The sequence below is a fragment of the Stegostoma tigrinum genome, chromosome 3, assembly GCF_030684315.1.
Source record: "Stegostoma tigrinum isolate sSteTig4 chromosome 3, sSteTig4.hap1, whole genome shotgun sequence".
Lineage (NCBI taxonomy): Eukaryota > Metazoa > Chordata > Chondrichthyes > Orectolobiformes > Stegostomatidae > Stegostoma > Stegostoma tigrinum.
Genome location: NC_081356.1, coordinates 17,026,203 through 17,043,063, shown reverse-complemented (window position 1 = coordinate 17,043,063; position 16,861 = coordinate 17,026,203). Strand labels below are relative to the sequence as shown.

Here is a 16,861-nt window from a genome sequence, read left to right as displayed (position 1 = left end):
CTGCAGTAACTTGCCATTACCCATTCCATCTTTGCTTAGCCCATCAGTGGTCCACCATTTCTTTAACTATGAAATTATTATTCTAGGTTTCAGGTCAATATACTGTTTGGGAGGAGAGTTGAGCAGAAAACTTTAAACCTTTTAAAACAGCACTTAGATGATGACTTAAAGTGTCACAGCATTCAAGGCCATGGACCTAGTGTGGGAAAGTGGGACTAATGTAGATAGCAGTACATTTTTGGCAGTTTAGACCAGATAGGCCAAAGGGCCTCTTCTGTAATGTATGATTCTGTGATTCTGTCCCTCCATGGGCTTACCCCATTCTGTCTCTGCAATTTCCTGAAACCCTGAAAGTTCTCAACACTCCTCCAATTCTAGCATCATATGCACCCTTTGTTCTTTTCACTCTGCCATTGGCAGATGTGCCCTAAGCTGTGGTACTCACCACCACACTCTCATCCTTTAAGATGCTTCTAAAACTTACCCCTTGAAATGTCTGTTAGGACATGTAACTATTGTCTACATATTAATATTTGCCATATCATCTTCGTGTGAAGGGCCTTAGTATTATACTCCAGAAAGCCAGGTGAAGGATTGAACTAGAGCAAAACATTACAGAGTTATTTAGAGATCCAAATTCAAAGCGTGCACCTATTCACCTTGTAACCAGTTTGTTTGTTTCTTTTCTCAAATCAGCATATTTGTAGAGGTTATTGTACACTTCTGGAGTAAGCATGACTTGGACCTGTGACTCCTAGTTCAGAAGTAGAAGTGCAGTGAGCGGCCTGAGCACAAGTGTGCACATGTACTTCTACTCAATCTATTTAAAGATGTTATTACTCACTTCTGGAGTAGCTGGGACTTAAGACGGACCTCTTGGCTCAGAGATCGGGATATTACCAGTTTACCATAAGAAACCTCACAACCCAGACCGTCCAGCACCTTGAGCTTGTTCCAGCATTCAATCAGATCGTGGCTGATTTGTGGCCTAACCCCATATGGGCCACCCATACCCCTAAATACATTTGCTTAACAAAAATATATCAATCTCAGATCTAAAACTAACAACTGATCTAGCATCAACTGCCATTTGTTGACGAGTTTGAAACCTGCACAACCCTTTGTGTATAGAAGTGCTTCCTAACATCTCTCCTGAGTGGTCTGTCCCTAATTTTAAGGCAATGCCCACTAGCTCTTCAATTCCCGACCAGTGGAAGTAACATAATGCCTGAAGTATGGGTATCATTCTTGATTCTTGTAAACTTGCATTGTACTCCTTCCAAGGCCAATATATCCTTCTTAAAAAGCAATCCAATGATGATTATTGATGGTTGGAACATACAGGCCATTATTTTTATTACTTGTTGTAAGGTTGCTATTTTAAAGTATGTTCTGTGTTTCAGCAAGGTCATTGTGTGTTCTTTTCAGTTTTGTCCCCATATTCCTTTAGCATTGGAGATACCTCAAGCTTTGAGCCATATTTACATGGAGGAATTGCTGTGCAGCTGAAAATGCCGAAGCAATTTACATTTGTGAGTATTTTTGTTTCAATGCAGCACTGAACTCGACATTACCATACTTATAATCCTCTTTTGTAAGAGACTTGTCTGAGACTGTACTGCCTCTGGCTCAGGTTCCAATCTGAAATAAGTGCCCAACTTCGTGGCCCTCTGTTATCGAAAGAGATTCCTCTGTTCTTAATTTCTACAGCTCGACAATTCAAACAGCTAACCATATAGACAGCATCATATGTTCAAATGGTTCCACTAAGTCAGCCTGACCATATTTTGGGAGACTTGTAATGAACTGTTACTGTTTCTATAATGTTTAAATTATATTTATTTATGTGTTCTTTTTTGTTTTCCTTTAGGTTATTAGATAAGAACCTGTAATTTGCTGAATTTTGTAGTGATGGTGGTTGTTAACTATATAGTTTAAAGCATTAGTGAAAATCAGATTGAAGCTACCTCAAAAGTGAAAGGGATAGTGACAGAAATGCAGTATGATAACTTCAGTCGAGTTGACAAAATGATTTTAACTGATGCATTTAAAGCCCCCTTGTCCGTTGACCACATGTCATCTTTGGAATATGTTTGCACAGTAATAATCTAAGCCAAATTGTTGATGACTACTCATAAAGCAGAGCACATTTTGCATAATTTTATAGCAAGCTATCTTCTTGCCATTTTTGTCTTCTGAAATACTCCAGGCTAAGACCACAAACTTGAACCGAATGATTGTTTCTCCCCCCAAATGCAATTAATTGAACACTTCTATCTGACCATCTCTACATCTTTCTGACATTGTTGATTTTGTTCACGTATTTTTTGTTTTAGGAAAGCATGGACAAACAACTTTTACATCCTCGATGCTTGATCATAGACTACAGCAAACCTGAGGCAAGATTTTCTTTTCTTTTTGTATCTTTGCATTAGTCCCAGAAATAATTAAAAACCCTTTTGAGAAAGAAAACATTTTGGTTGTGATAATATCAGAGTTCTAATGGTCTAATTGAAACATGTGTCTCTGAAATTTATCTGGCTGGTAGAACATGTTTTAGCTGGAACTTACTGTATGTAGAAACTACTGAAGTTGCTAATATGAAATGCCAAAGATTTGACTTGGAATATTGTTGGTGAGAAAGGAGAGAGATGAATTCCATCTCAGAATGTGATGCGTACAATTTCTATTTAACTATTGCCATTCTCTATCCTTGCAGAACCTTTTACCTTGAAATTGACCTAAGCAGTAGGCTTATTTCTGAACTGAACATTTACACAATGACCAGGCTGATGACTGAGCGAACCTCGCCTTCATTGGCCCAACGTGTGGTGAAGCTCTTGTAATGGCTTTGAAATAGCCTTAAACTTTTATGTTTCTACTTCCCCTGCCCCTTTTTCTCCTAAATGCATTGACCCCTTCTGGGCTATAGTTTAGTGGGGTTTTTATAGCCCTTTTTTAATTTGTTCATGGGAGATAGCCATCTGTTGCTTTGCCAGCATTTGTTGGCCATCCACAGCTGCCTTTGAACTGAATGGCTTGCTGCGGCCATTACAAGAGGCAGTTAAGAGTCAGCTCCATTGCTGTGACTCTGATGTCCCATGCAGGCCAGACCAGTTGGTGACATACTTCCTTTTCTTGTAGAACATCAGTGAACCCGGAGAGTTTGAACGGCAATCGACAATGGTTACATGGTTGACATTAGGGCATCCTCATTAATCTTGTTAATATATACTTAAGGTGCATTTCATGTGTAAACATGAGCAATGAGTGACAGTAAGATGTTCAACAGTGAAGAACACCTTGCTTGAGCCCATTCCTGTTTTCCTCATGCATTCATTTTCCCTGAAATTTAAGACTGCTGCAAAGTTCTTTGCCTTCCCTTGAAGTACATTGTTATACCCACTGACCTCAACCTTTTGCTGCTGAATTTAAACCTGGGTTTTTTGCTTGGTACAAACCAGAACATTTGGAAGAAAGGTATATTTTTAAGAAATAAAATGGCCTTCTAATTATCATTTTAATAATTTTCAGCATCAAATATTCCAAAATTAACACCATTTATACTATATAAACTGTGGAGTTTTAATATTGTACTTACAATTTCTGTCTGTCTCTGCACCAATGCTGATGAGTGATTTTGACAAGATTTCGCATGGCAGACAGCTGGATGCAAATTGTGCTGTAGCAGGACACCAGTGTTAGTTGTTGACAGATGGTCTTGTTTAGGGCTCTACAGGGCTCATAATGATGTCCTCTGCTTTTTTTGAGTTATATATTTATGACTTAGATGTAAATTTAGGGGCGATTAGCCAAAAGTGTGCAGACAACACAAAAATTGGCCAAGTGTGCAATAATGAGGAGGATGGCTGTGGATTGTAGAAGAGTATCGATAGACTGGTCAGATGGGAAGATAAGTAACAAATGGTATTAAACCCAGACTTGAGGTCGTGCCATGGGGAGGTCAAACATGAAAAAAGAAGTTACAATGACACTGAGAATATGGCGAGGTAGAAGACCAGAGAGATGTCCACAGGTCCCTGAAGGTAGCTGGTCTGATTGATAAAGGTAATTAAGAATATATACAGAATCTTTACCTCCATGAACACACATATAGAATATAAGAGCAAAAGGGTAATGCTAAAACTATAAATCAGTAGTTGGGCCATAACTTGAGTACGACCATGCTGTTTCAGTTGTCTCATGAATGTAATTGTATTAAAAAAGGAAGAAAAGAGATTTACTGGAATGTTGTTAGGACTGGAAAAATGCAGCCGTGAAGAGAGATTGGGTATGGTTTGATTGAGATGTACAAAGTTATGGGTAGTTTGGATAAAGTAGATGGAAAAGGCCTATTAACCTTAGCAAGAGTGGTCAATGACTAAAGGTAAGATTTAAATGATTGTTACAAAGATTAGAAGGTGAGAGATGAAGAAAACTACAATAGTTTTACCGAGAGAGTGGTAAGATTCTGGAACTCACTCCCTGAAAGGTTGGTAGAGGCACAACCCTCAAATCTTTTAGAAGGTGTTTGAATATGAACTTAGAACACTGTATCCTCCAGGGGTGTTAGACAAAATGCTGAAAAGTGGGATTAAATTATAGCTTATTTCTCAACTGGCACAGACACTTTCACAGACACTTTATTTGTAAGTGTTCTGTGTTTCCATGACTAGCAGTAATCTTTATCAATGGTTTAAAACAGATATTAGACAGTGAATGTTAGTGCTGTTTAATAAATAATTGTTTTCACTCTTAATTTTTAAAAAAATTCTGACCTTTCACTTGTTCAGAATTGTCTAGTGGGTACACTGTCCATTTCAACATGTCCCACTTTACACTAATGCAGCGTCTGATTGATTTGCTGGCAGTGCCAGACTAAATATTGAATTTCATTTAAACATTTCTGACTGGACGTGATCTATGAGATTATATTTTTCATAATTTGAGACTTCACAAATTATGTTGAACTAAGAAGTGAATTACAAGTCATGTTTGTGTAAATTGTATTGAATTTTAAGAGATGCTAATGAAACATGACTAGACAATTATGTGGTTTTGGCTAAGATCAGAGTCAGGAAGCTGTCCGTAATCAACTCATTAAATAATTCATTGTTTCTAAGCCTTGCATAACACATGTATTCTCCAGACATTCCAAGCTCCAAGAGCTCAATCACTATATTCCTAGGTACTCGCGAATAATTTCCTTTAAGCACCTTAATTGACTCGATGTGAAAAAAAACCCCATTATGAATTAACAGAGTAGTGAGAAATACAGAGAGCGGAAGGGGCTGCATGATTTTGAATGTCCTAATTCATAGAGTCCTGACAGTGCAGGAGCAGGCCATTTGGCCCACCAGGTCCACATTGACCCTCTGAAGACCATACCACCCAGACTCACCCGCCTACCCTATCCCTGTAAACCTGCAATCTCCATGGTTAACTCAACTAGCCTGCATATCCCTGGACATTATGGGCAATTTAACATGGCCAGTCCATCCAACCTGCGCATCTTTGGACTGAGAGAGGAAACTGGTGCATTCACAGGAAACCCACGCAGACACTGGGAGAATGTGCAAACTCCTTACTGATAGTTACTCAAGGCTAGAATTGAATCTGGGTCCCTTGTGGGGAGGGGTCAGTGCTAAACACTGAGCCACCGTGCCACCCAAAATTTATTTCACCATAAGTGGGACTTCAAATTACTTCAAATATAATGATTGCAAAGTGTAGGGGAGACAATGGCCTTAGTGGCATTATCGCTGGACTGTTAATCCAGAGACTTAGATAATGTTCTGGGGACCCAGGTTCGAATCCGCCATGGCAGATATCGGAATTTGAATTCAGTAAATATCTAGAATTAGGAATATAACAATGACCGTGAATCCATTATTGATTGTTGGAAAACCCCATCCAGTTTACTAATGTCTCTCTAGGGAATGAAACTGCAATCCTTACCTGGTCTAGCCTACATGTGACTCCAGACCTACAGCAATGTGGTTGACTCTTAACTGCCGATTATGGATGGGCAATAAATGCTGCCTAGCCAGCGACACCTCTCATCCTGTGAATGAATAAATAAAGCAAAAAGAATTTTCACACATACCCTTCGATCTGTTCTTGGGTGATAAGATAACTTGCCAGACAGCTCCTTACACCCTCATAAGCTTTTTAAAACAAGGTTAATGGGACTGATATTCCTGTATTGTAAACAGTTACTAGAACCTATAGCACAAATAAGAATAGGACTTGATCATTTAGAGAGCTCAATGAAGCATCATATTTACAGTTACTACTCTGGTCAACAATACCACAGTAAGATCTTGAGACGTTTTGTTAAAAACAATCTCTGTGTGAAGTTGTTCTGTGTGTAACATAGTGACATGGTGATATTTCTTAGTTTCCATTTCAACACTGCTTTTGAGTGGAAATAACTGGAATCATGTGAATCAGTGACCAAACAATTAAGGATGACATTACAAACAGATACAACATAAATGCTTGTAATACTACAATTTTTTTTATTTTCAAAGGAAAGCATCTTAGTTTTTGTTTGGTTATTATCTAATTTACAGTTTAGTTTTTTATTTTCACCTTTTTAGTACAAGTAGAGATGAGTTACCATTTGTTGAAAAAAACTTAGCCCACTTTAGGAAGTTTCCCTTGTTGTCAGTTGTTTGAAAATTTTTTTCCCCCCCCCCGACATATGTTATAGAAATGATCAAATTGTTAACTGTTAGAACCTATTCACCTGTACAAGTGAGGTAGGCTTTTAAATGGACATCATTCTGTTGCATTCATGCTACATCTAATATTGATGCAAAGCAGTTTGTTTCTGCAGTTGTGGTATAAATACAGAGTTAGACGGAGCGACAGGCAGAATTTGAAGACTGTAATAACCTTGGAGAAAATAACCTGGTTTTACAGTTGATTCAGACCTTCACACCTGGCTTCTTCATGTTAAATAATTTTAGCTTTACTCCAATATTAAACTTGTGAAATATGAAAATACAAATTATGAGTCAACTAATCCAGTTTATGGTGGTCAGTCAACAGAACTGACCTGTTTTTATGTTTTAATGATTTTTGGAGAAAGCCGAAACGGATACATCTCTGTAATGAATATATTGCAAGTTATTGTAATTCATTTTGGTCAACACTGCAAAAGCAAATTTTATTGGATTAATATAGAGTAGTATAAAGCAGTGTTGCAGGAATAAGAAGTGAACAATACTGCAGTACAGAGATAATGGGAACTGCAGATGCTGGAGAATTCCATGATAATAAAATGTGAGGCTGGATGAACACAGCAGGCCAAGCAGCATCTCAGGAGCACAAAAGCTGACGTTTCGGGCCTAGACCCTTCATCAAATACTGCAGTACATTTCATGTTATTATAGAATTATGGGATATAAAATGTCCAAGTTTGCACAAAACCTTCTTTGGTTGCCAATACACTACAGTTGTAAGTAGAAGGATGATCTGACATTGACAATGCTGTGTCTAGGTAAAACTTACGGTCAAAGAAGTAAACAAAAATTCTAAGAGAGCAACTGCGTTAATGTCTGAACCAAAAATTGATACTTAAGATCTCCTTTAGTACAGTAACTTCCTGCTTAATGTTGAGTCACTGAGCATTATTCTGTTTTAACATAATTAATAGTGTCATGATAATCATCTAACATTGTGGATTTCAATTTACATAATTTGCTACAGACATCCTGTGCTATGATCTGCCTGCTGAAATTTACCTATTCCCCAGTTCTTCTGTTCGCAAACTCAGTGCTGAAGGCCCTTTCACCTTGCTCCCACTTCGTTCCTCCATTCTTACTTTTAAAACCTTTATATCTATTGACATTATCGGAGACTTCAGTTATTCCTAATGCTCCCAGCTTAATTCTATCCCTGCTCATATTTCTCCCTTACCAATGGTCTCTCACGCCACCTCCCATTCCTGTCTTCTGTTCACACCTTTAAAATCTGTAGTGCCTGTTACCACCACAGATTGCTGCTGGTTTCTGTTTTGAATGTGCACTGAAATCCTGGCCGCCAACTAATGGCAGCTGTTGATTGGTGCAGGTAGTGGAATTTCTTCCCTCAGGTTTGTGAATTGTGGAGTTCTTTATTCAAGTCGGGTAATTAAGTACACTCAAGGCTGTGATAGACATTTTTATTCGATAAGAGAATCAAAATTATAGGGAAAAGATAGGAAAATAGATTTGAATGGAAGCATAGACTTGATGGGCTGAATGGTCTGTTTCTGGTTTTTTTTTGATCTTAAGTAGGTCCTGCCATCAGGTGGACCCAGGTCTATTTAAAACTACTGTAGGTGTTGATTATTAACATTTTAAGAGTTTACATTTTGTATTTTACAATTTATTTTAATTGTTATTTCCTTGATGAATATCGGTATTTAATAACGTATGACAGTTAAAAGCACACGGGATTGGGGTTAGTGTACTGACGTGGATAGAGAACTGTTTGGCAGCTAGGAAACAAAGGGTAAGAATAAACAGGTCTTTTTTCTGAGAGGTAGCCATTGACTAGGCCAGTGCTTGGACTCCAGCTATTCTCATTATGTATGAATGATTTAGATGTGGGAATTAAATTTAGTATCTCCAAGTTTGCAGATGACAGAAAAAGCCCCAGAGGACTGAGGATACCAGAAATCTAAAACAAAACAAATTGCTGGGGAATCTCAGCCAATCTGGCAGCATCAGCAGTGAGAAAACAGAATTAACATTAACTTGAAAGGTCAAATCATTGAATGTTTTCAAGAAGTTAGTTCTAGTTCTTAGGGCTAAAGAGCATGAGGAGAAAGCAGGAACAGGGTACTCAGTTCAGTGATCCACTATAACCATGATGGAACTCCATCAACAAACACATTGATTTGGAGCCAATCTACCATCCCCTGAGAAAAAGAACAGGAAATGACATCACCAACCTAAGGAAACCTAACCAGATAAATAGAAAGCGGGACATAACACCAGTGCTTTGTCGGAGGCTCACTGATGATGTTACCTAGAATGGTGACGAAACGTCTGAAAACTAAGCTTCCAGCTCAGCGAGCAAACTCACATCCAGAACTATAACCATATTGAATGGTGGAGCAAGCTGGAAGGGTTGAATAAGCTGCTCCTCCTGTTTTCTGGGTTTCTAAGCTTTTAACAGTTTTTGTTCAGGTGGGAAAGGCCCTGAAGTACAAAACAGTAACGGTTTTTTATTTTATATTAGTGATTTATTTCGTTTTCAAGTTATTTCTAATAGGGAAGCACAATGCTGCATATGTACACTAGAATATTTCAATTCATGCATTGGTTACTCCAGGCCGGAAATGTCTGAAGAAACCTAACTCCAGTTCTGATATTGATTCCTGGGAACCCACAAGTCAGTTAAATTTGTGATTTTCAGGAATGCAACACCATACAACTTGAATTTTGAACTTGCTGTACTTCATTGAAGTATTGTTCTAGGTTTTGTGATCAAGCCTCTGGATTAGGGCTTGAATTTATAACCTTCTGGCTGAGCCAAAAGTACAATTATCCAGCTAAGACTTTAAGATTAAATTCATACCATATTCATGAAAAGCATAAGTCTAATGAAGTTTCATGTAAATGTTTTACGTGATATGAATGAGTCTATTTTTATTGTGTTCTCCTTGAGAAAGGTATTAATTTGAACACTAATTCCAGCATTCTAACAAATTTTGCACAGTTTGGTATCTAACTTGCAAATCATATCTGTACCTCCTTAACTTTCATTTGTGATTGATAGTATTTCTTTCTTTTCACAGCATGTTTTGAGATGCTTTAAAATAGTAAAATAACCCCAGAAAAGGAATTATGATGCAATTTACAAATGATCTTCTAATCTTCTCTTTTGAAATAAAATTCTGAAGTGGAAAATTGACATTTTGAAGGAAATTCAAACTGAAAGTGAATGTTTCTGTTCAGGGAACGACTTAAAAGTCAGCCAAAAAGGCACTTGTATTGCGATTTCAGGTCTTTCTCCCTGGATGGCCTTCCATTTCTTCTTACTGAGGATTAACTGGAGCAACTCATAGACACTAGTCTTTCAAGTTGACTTCAAATTCAAATCCAAGTGCAAATGACAGAACTGTAGCAAACAGATCATAAGTGCAGACCATGCCCAATCAGATTGCATTTTCTCCTGTGATGGAGTGTCTCTAGAATAGCTCATGCTCAATAATATGAGTGGCGCCTCCCATTCAGATGTTACCAAGCAACTCCGATAGGGAAGAGACCTCAAACCCTGGCTTCTTAAAAGCAGGAAATTTGTTTTGTTTTGTTTTTAATGATATCAACTAATTCAAGCATATTTTCCATGCTGTAATGTGCTATATCTGGGATTTAGCCAGTCTTGGTTGTTGGGTCTGTTTTGTAGCCACTGTACAATTGAGCGTTTGCAGTCAATCCAAGTTGTGAAAAGGTAAATAGTGTCACGAGTTTGTTTAATATTGCTGTATTTTTTTTTTTAAAAAATGCCCAAATTCTTCACTTGTATATAAAATAGACATTTGCTTTTTCCTTTTTAAAAAAAAGGCACCCTTGCAGATTCATACAGCCATGCTGGCCTTGGATAAGTTTCAAGAGCAATACAGACGTCTGCCAAACATAGGGTGAGTATTTCACGTATTATGTTGCATGGTTGCAAGAGTCTACTGGCAGAAAATGTGAAATAAGAGATACAGATTCATTATGTACAACCAGGTATCATAAAATCCGTACACTGCGTTAGCAGGCCATTCAGCCCATCGAGTCTCCAATGTCCCTCCAAACAGCATCCCGCTCAGACTCAGCACCCTCCACCCTGTCCCTATGATTCTTCATTTCCCATGGATACGCCACTTAGCCTGCACATCCTTAGACATTATGAGCAATTAGGCATTGCCATCTTTGGACTTTGGGAGGAAAACTAAGCACCTAGATGGGAGAGAATATGTAAATTCCGTACAGTATGTTGCCCAAGAGTGGAAGTAAACCCAGGACCCTGGTGCTCTGAGGCAGCAGTGCTAAGCCCTGAGCCGCTATGCCACTCCAAAGTCTTGGCAGACAGATGGTTTACACCCTTGTCCCTCTCATGGGCACGCTCACATGGACACACGTGAATCGATGGGATGAATTTGTTTTTGCAGATACGTTCTATTTTGTTCAAAAAGCTCACAGTTTATAGTCAGTCAGTCAGTGTAGCGTTTTATAAACTCCTATTTTAGAAATATGGCCAGGTAAATCTAATTGAGAGTGTGTGTGTGTATACGCGCGCTCACATGCTTTCTGAAAGGTGTTTGATAAAAGTACTGCTTAATGGACTGGTTAGCAAAATTGAAACCATGGACTAAAAATAAGGGTGCATGATTGATTAAGACACAGATAACAGAACAGTGGTGAACAGATATTTTTTAGTGTTGGTGATGTTCCAGAGGGTTGGATTTAGGATCATTGCTTTTTTTTAAACTTAAAGGACAGAGAAACATGGAATTGCAGTAAATTTTGAGGAAAATAGTGGGCAGGTTTCGGAGGATTGAGGTGGACTGACAAAATGGGCAGTCACACAGCAAGTGAAACTTAATTTGAGAAAATATGAATGGATTATATTTTGCTGGCAAGAATAAGAAAAGATTGTGTAAACCAAATGTAAGTGATTTTTAAAGGTAGCACAGGAACAGAAAGATCAAGTGAATCTTTCACAAACATATGGGATCTTTCTCTTAAAAAATAGACATAAGTTAAAAGGCATACAAATTGACCTAAAAATTTATTAAATCAGTGGTCAGGTGTTAGCTGATGTGTTCTGTCCCATTTTGGGCACCACACTTGGGAAAGCTACAAAGGTCTTAGATTTTAGGGTAAATTTACCAGAATGATATGGAAGATCTTTTTGTAAATAGTATGAGGGCTCAGCCTTGCTTGACACCAGTGTAGATTTTTTCAGAAAAACAAAGAACTGAGAATACTGAACATCTGAAACAAAAACAGAAATTGCTGGCTAAACTCAGCAGGCCTGGCAGCATCTATGGAGAAAAAGAAAGTTTGTTTCAAGTCCACTAACCCTTCGTCAGAACCGAAGAGCTTCTTTTCAGCTACGAATTACTCTTGATGATATTGCCTATACATGTGGGATCAGCTATCATATGTCACTGATGCCATTCTTCTTTACCTCCTCTCTATTGCCTAAGTGTTGCCAAACTCCATGTTGGACTCTCCTGTTTAGCCAGTCTCCTTGCCTGAGGTACGGTGACCTTCAGGTTAAATCACCACCGGGTATTTCACTCTAATGAGAGAGCAGCTATATGGTCACTAGGACTTTGGCAACTTTACTTTTTACTTTGGATCACCAGTATTCAAGATGACAATGCTATGCTAGGTCAGAAGCCTGAGGATAAAGTTCAAACAAAATTTTTTATGGAAATTCAATGTAGGAGGCAACAGTACAGTCAAGGACTTTGGCAACAAATGAGAAGTTTGGGAATAGGATGCCAGTTTCCTACACCCAGAGAAGGATCAAAGGAATGGTTTTTGAGATGCAGGTGATGATAACAGATTTGAAAGAATGGAGAATAATACTTGAGAGGAGGAAATTGTTTAAAGTCAGCTGGCACGGAGGTCAGAAATTGATGTCAAATAGTTAATATTTAATAGGAGCAGAGTCAAGACAGGAGACTGGTTTCAAGGATAAAACAAGCTGAGAAAGAATGAGGGAGAAGGGGGTGATTCTTGAGAAAGATACTTTTAGGGCTGTAGTGTTTAGAGTGTTAAGAAAATTTGGCTTGGTCACCAAGGCAAGGGGAAGATGTGGCAAAGTTATCTCAATGTGTGGTTTCAACCTTAGGGGCAAGGCCATTCAGTGTCTAATTTTTGGAGAAGGTAGGGCAGAGGAACTTAAGAAGATAGTCACTTTTATAGGAAAGTACTCCAGGCTTATAATTGCTCTCCAGGATAAACCTGGAATGGTGAGCAATTTTGCAGAGGAGACAAAGGCCTGTTCATGATGAAGGGTGTAAACCTGAAATGTCTACTTTCCTGCTCCTCTGATGCTGCCTGCCCTACTGTGTTCCTCCAACTCCAAACTGTGTTGACCGCCCTTAATGTGGTCCAGTCAAAAATAGCAATAATTAATTGCATCACTTGTGCACCATATGCTTTTCATTCTGAAATACTTTGCTCTTGGATTTACAAAAATATGGACCATGTAAAATTTGGCAAAGAATGTAGCTTGGTTTGGAAATGGTAAGGATTTTAGTGATTTTACTTTTACAGATGGACGATAAAGACTGTTTGAGAAAATTAACACTCAGATGTATTGTGATAAATGGAGAGCCAAATGGGAAGATCAAAGAGGTGGTCGTAAATAGGAGTCATTTTTTTAAACATAATTTATGCAATATCAGTATCACTGGCTAAGCCAGTATTCATTGCCCATTCCTAAGTTCCTTGGAGAAGATGGTGAGAAGCTGTTGTCTTGAATTACTGCAGTCCTTGGAATAGAGGGACATGCACGTGCTGTTAGGAATAGAATTCCAGAGCTTTAACCCAGCTAATGTGGAGAACAATGATATTGTTTCAAGTAAGGATGATGTATGGCTTAGAGTGGACCTTACGGGTGGTGGTCCCATGTATCTCCTGTGTGTGTACTTGTGTTTGCTAAGGATCGTGGATCAGTTGCTTCAATGCATTTTCTAGATAGTGTACGTTGCGACTGCTGTGCCTTGGTGAAAGGAGTGAATGTTGCATGTGCTGGATAGGATTCCAATCACATTAGTTGTTTTGGCCTGGATGATGTGAAGTTTGTTTCGTTTGTTTGAGCTGTAATCCTCCAGGCAAGTGATGAGTGTTCCGAAACACTCCTTACTTGTGCTTTGTAGATGGTGGGCAGGCTTTAGGGAGATAGGGGTGAGGTATTTGCCCCAGACCACCTAGCCTCTGACAGATTCTTGTAATCACAATACTTAAATGGCTAGTTTAGTTTCTGGATGATAGCATTCCCCAGGATGTCCATAGCAGGGGATTCACTGGTGGGAATGCCATTGAAAGCCGGGGGTGATGGTTAGATAATTGGAGATTATCATTACCATTTCTTGATATCAAAAGGGCAGCACAGTGGCTCAGTTGTTAGCATTACTGCTTTACAGTAGCAGGAACCTGGATTCGATTCTAACCTCTGCCAACTGTCTGTGTGGAGTTTGCACATTCTCCCAATGTCTGTGTGAGTTTCCTCCGGGTGTTCTGGTTTCCTCTCACTCCAAAGATGTGTAGATTAGGTGGATTGGCTGTGCTAAATTGCCCGTAGTGTCTGGGATGGGAAATTGCAGGAATAGGGTAGGGGGATGGGTCTGGGTGGGCTCGATGAGAAGAATGGCCTGCTTTCACACTGTAGAGACTCTATGAAAGATTGGATGAGGAATGACTTGAGATACTGGGGATTTTAGGAGGAATTTGCTAAGATGGTCATATGTTTGACACTCCTGTCTGAAGATGGGTGCAAATGTTTCAGCCTTGTGGTTTGCATGGATTGTCAGCTGTTGAGAAGGGGATATTCATGGAACCTTCTCCTCCTGTTAGTTGTTGATTATCCACTACCATTTACATTTGGATGTGGCAGGAATTCAAAGCTTAGATCTGATCCGCGTTCGTTTAATCCTACCTATTATATGCTACTTTCTCTGTTAGGCATACATTGTCCTTCGTTGTAGCTTCGTCAGGTTAGCACCTCATTTTTAGGTGTGTCTGGTGCTATCCATGACATACCGTCCTGCACTCTTTATCTAACCAGTATTGATTTCCTAACTTGATAGGAGTGGTGAAGTGGAGTTCGTGCTGGGCCATGAGGTTACAGATTATGTTTGAATACAATGCTGCTGCTGCTGATGGCCCACAGCACCTCATGAGTATCTAGTTTTGAATTGCCGAATCTGTTTGAAGTCTCTCTCATTTTGTGCTGAGGTCATGCTATATGACATTAGTGGAGGCTATCCTCAATGTGCAGATGATACTTTGTCTCCAGAGTGATTATGTGCTGGTCACTTTCACCGATGCTGTGGACAGATGCATCTGTGACAGATAACTTGGTAACGGCAAGCTGAAGTAGATTTTCCACGATTCTTGGCTCCATCACCACCTGTTACAGACCCACTGTATCAGCTATGTCCTTCAAGACCTGTCTGCTCAATCAGTGGTAGTACAAAGGTTAAGGGGGCTGATTCATGAAATCAGTCTTCAAGGAGGAAAGTGAGCTGAGACGGAGATTGAAGTTCCTGGGTGTAGGAAGTGATAGTGTATGGAAGCAGAGGAATCATATTTTACTGAGGAGCTTGCAGGGTTGAGGGCCTGATGGAGAATAACATCTTTTTGTATAAGTTCTGTGCGCTATCTGATTAATTTATAACATTGTGAAGATGTACTTTTGTATAATGGTCATAAGCATAACTAAAGTTGGTTTGGGTTTTTGTTTTCTAATAAGGTGTCTCCAGGATGCAGATGAACTGTTAAGATTGGCTATTACTGTAAATGAAATGTTGGAAAATAAGGTGAGTAATCTTTCAATGAGAATTTTTGTTTTATTAGCAATAATGCTTGCAACTATACTATATTTAGCAGCTTCTGGCAAGAGCAGTTTGGTTAAAAGTATGTCAGACAATTTTGTTACTTTTGTGCAGGACTTGCAATGGAGCATATGCTTCAAACATGTGATTTGTGTAGGTTGACAGCAGGAAAGAATTTGAGAACATGAGCATGTGTTTGAAAATTATTTGAACATTTCGGAATTTCCTACTTGATTATGATACTTGAAACGAATGAATTTCAACACTGCCATACCCCTCATTACAATAAAATCAATGGGGAATGCTGTCATGCTTGCTTTGTGCTGATATCAGTCAGTGTAGTTGTCATAGACCCAGTCAATTGAAATTGGTACGTCCCCACTTTACATTGATGTCAATGGTTAAACCAAAGTTCCAAGCCAGCATTCATTAAGTAACATTTCCGTGCTCCCAGTCTCATGATGTCTGTCGGAAATGTCATCATGTCCCCTTTCTGCTGATCTCGGTGGGTACTGTTGTCATAACACCAATCCTATGAAATTAGTGTGTATTGCTGTTTCAACTCCAGTCCAGTGAAATAAATGGATAATTCTTCTACGATGCCTATTCACTTTGCTCTCAATCATCAGAGGAAATGGTAAATGCAGGTATAGCTATAATATTTAAAAGACATTTGAACAGATGGATCAATTGGGAAGGCTTAGAGGGATATGAGCAAATGGGACTAGTTTTGTTTGGGAAACTTGGTCAGCTTGGATGAGTTGGACCAAAGGGTTTGTGTCTGTACTGTATGATTCCATATCACCTACACCCCCAGATGCTTGAAATTAATGCAAGTTGCTGTCACACTCCATTTATTAAGATCAGTGGATGTCACTGTTGCATTGCCAATGAAGTAGGTACATAACATTACAATATAATGCTTATTTGCTTCAGAAGTACCAGTATAATCTCTAGCACTATTATTGTAGGAACATCTGTCATTCTTCTGTATTCCAGAGTGGCATTCATTTCAGAACCCTCTCCCCATCCCCCTTTTCTGAAGAAGGGTCTAGGCCCGAAATGTCAGCTTTTGAGCTCCTGAGATGCTGCTTGGCCTGCTGAGTTCATCCAGATCCACACTTTGTTATCTCGGATTCTCCAGCATTTGCAGTTCCCATTATCTCTGAATTCCTGTGTCTTTTAGAACAAACCCAACAAAAAGACAGACTATTTTCTTTAGTTACAAGCAGTACCACAGGGAATTGACTATTTTTAAATACACAAATGAGCTATTGCAAAGTAAAACATGGTTATAATGTC

At 38.9% G+C, this 16,861-nt stretch overlaps 1 protein-coding gene across 1 annotated transcript in view; it reads left to right on the top strand.

Moving 5' to 3' along the window:
- Positions 1–16,861, top strand: part of uba6 (ubiquitin like modifier activating enzyme 6) — a 101,669-nt gene that overhangs the window by 47,746 nt on the left and 37,062 nt on the right. Inside the window, exons 10-13 of the mRNA XM_059643544.1 lie at positions 1,429–1,532; positions 2,337–2,399; positions 10,563–10,639; positions 15,478–15,544. Of these exons, the coding sequence (XP_059499527.1) occupies positions 1,429–1,532; positions 2,337–2,399; positions 10,563–10,639; positions 15,478–15,544 (311 nt within the window). The remainder of the gene's footprint in view (positions 1–1,428; positions 1,533–2,336; positions 2,400–10,562; positions 10,640–15,477; positions 15,545–16,861) is intronic.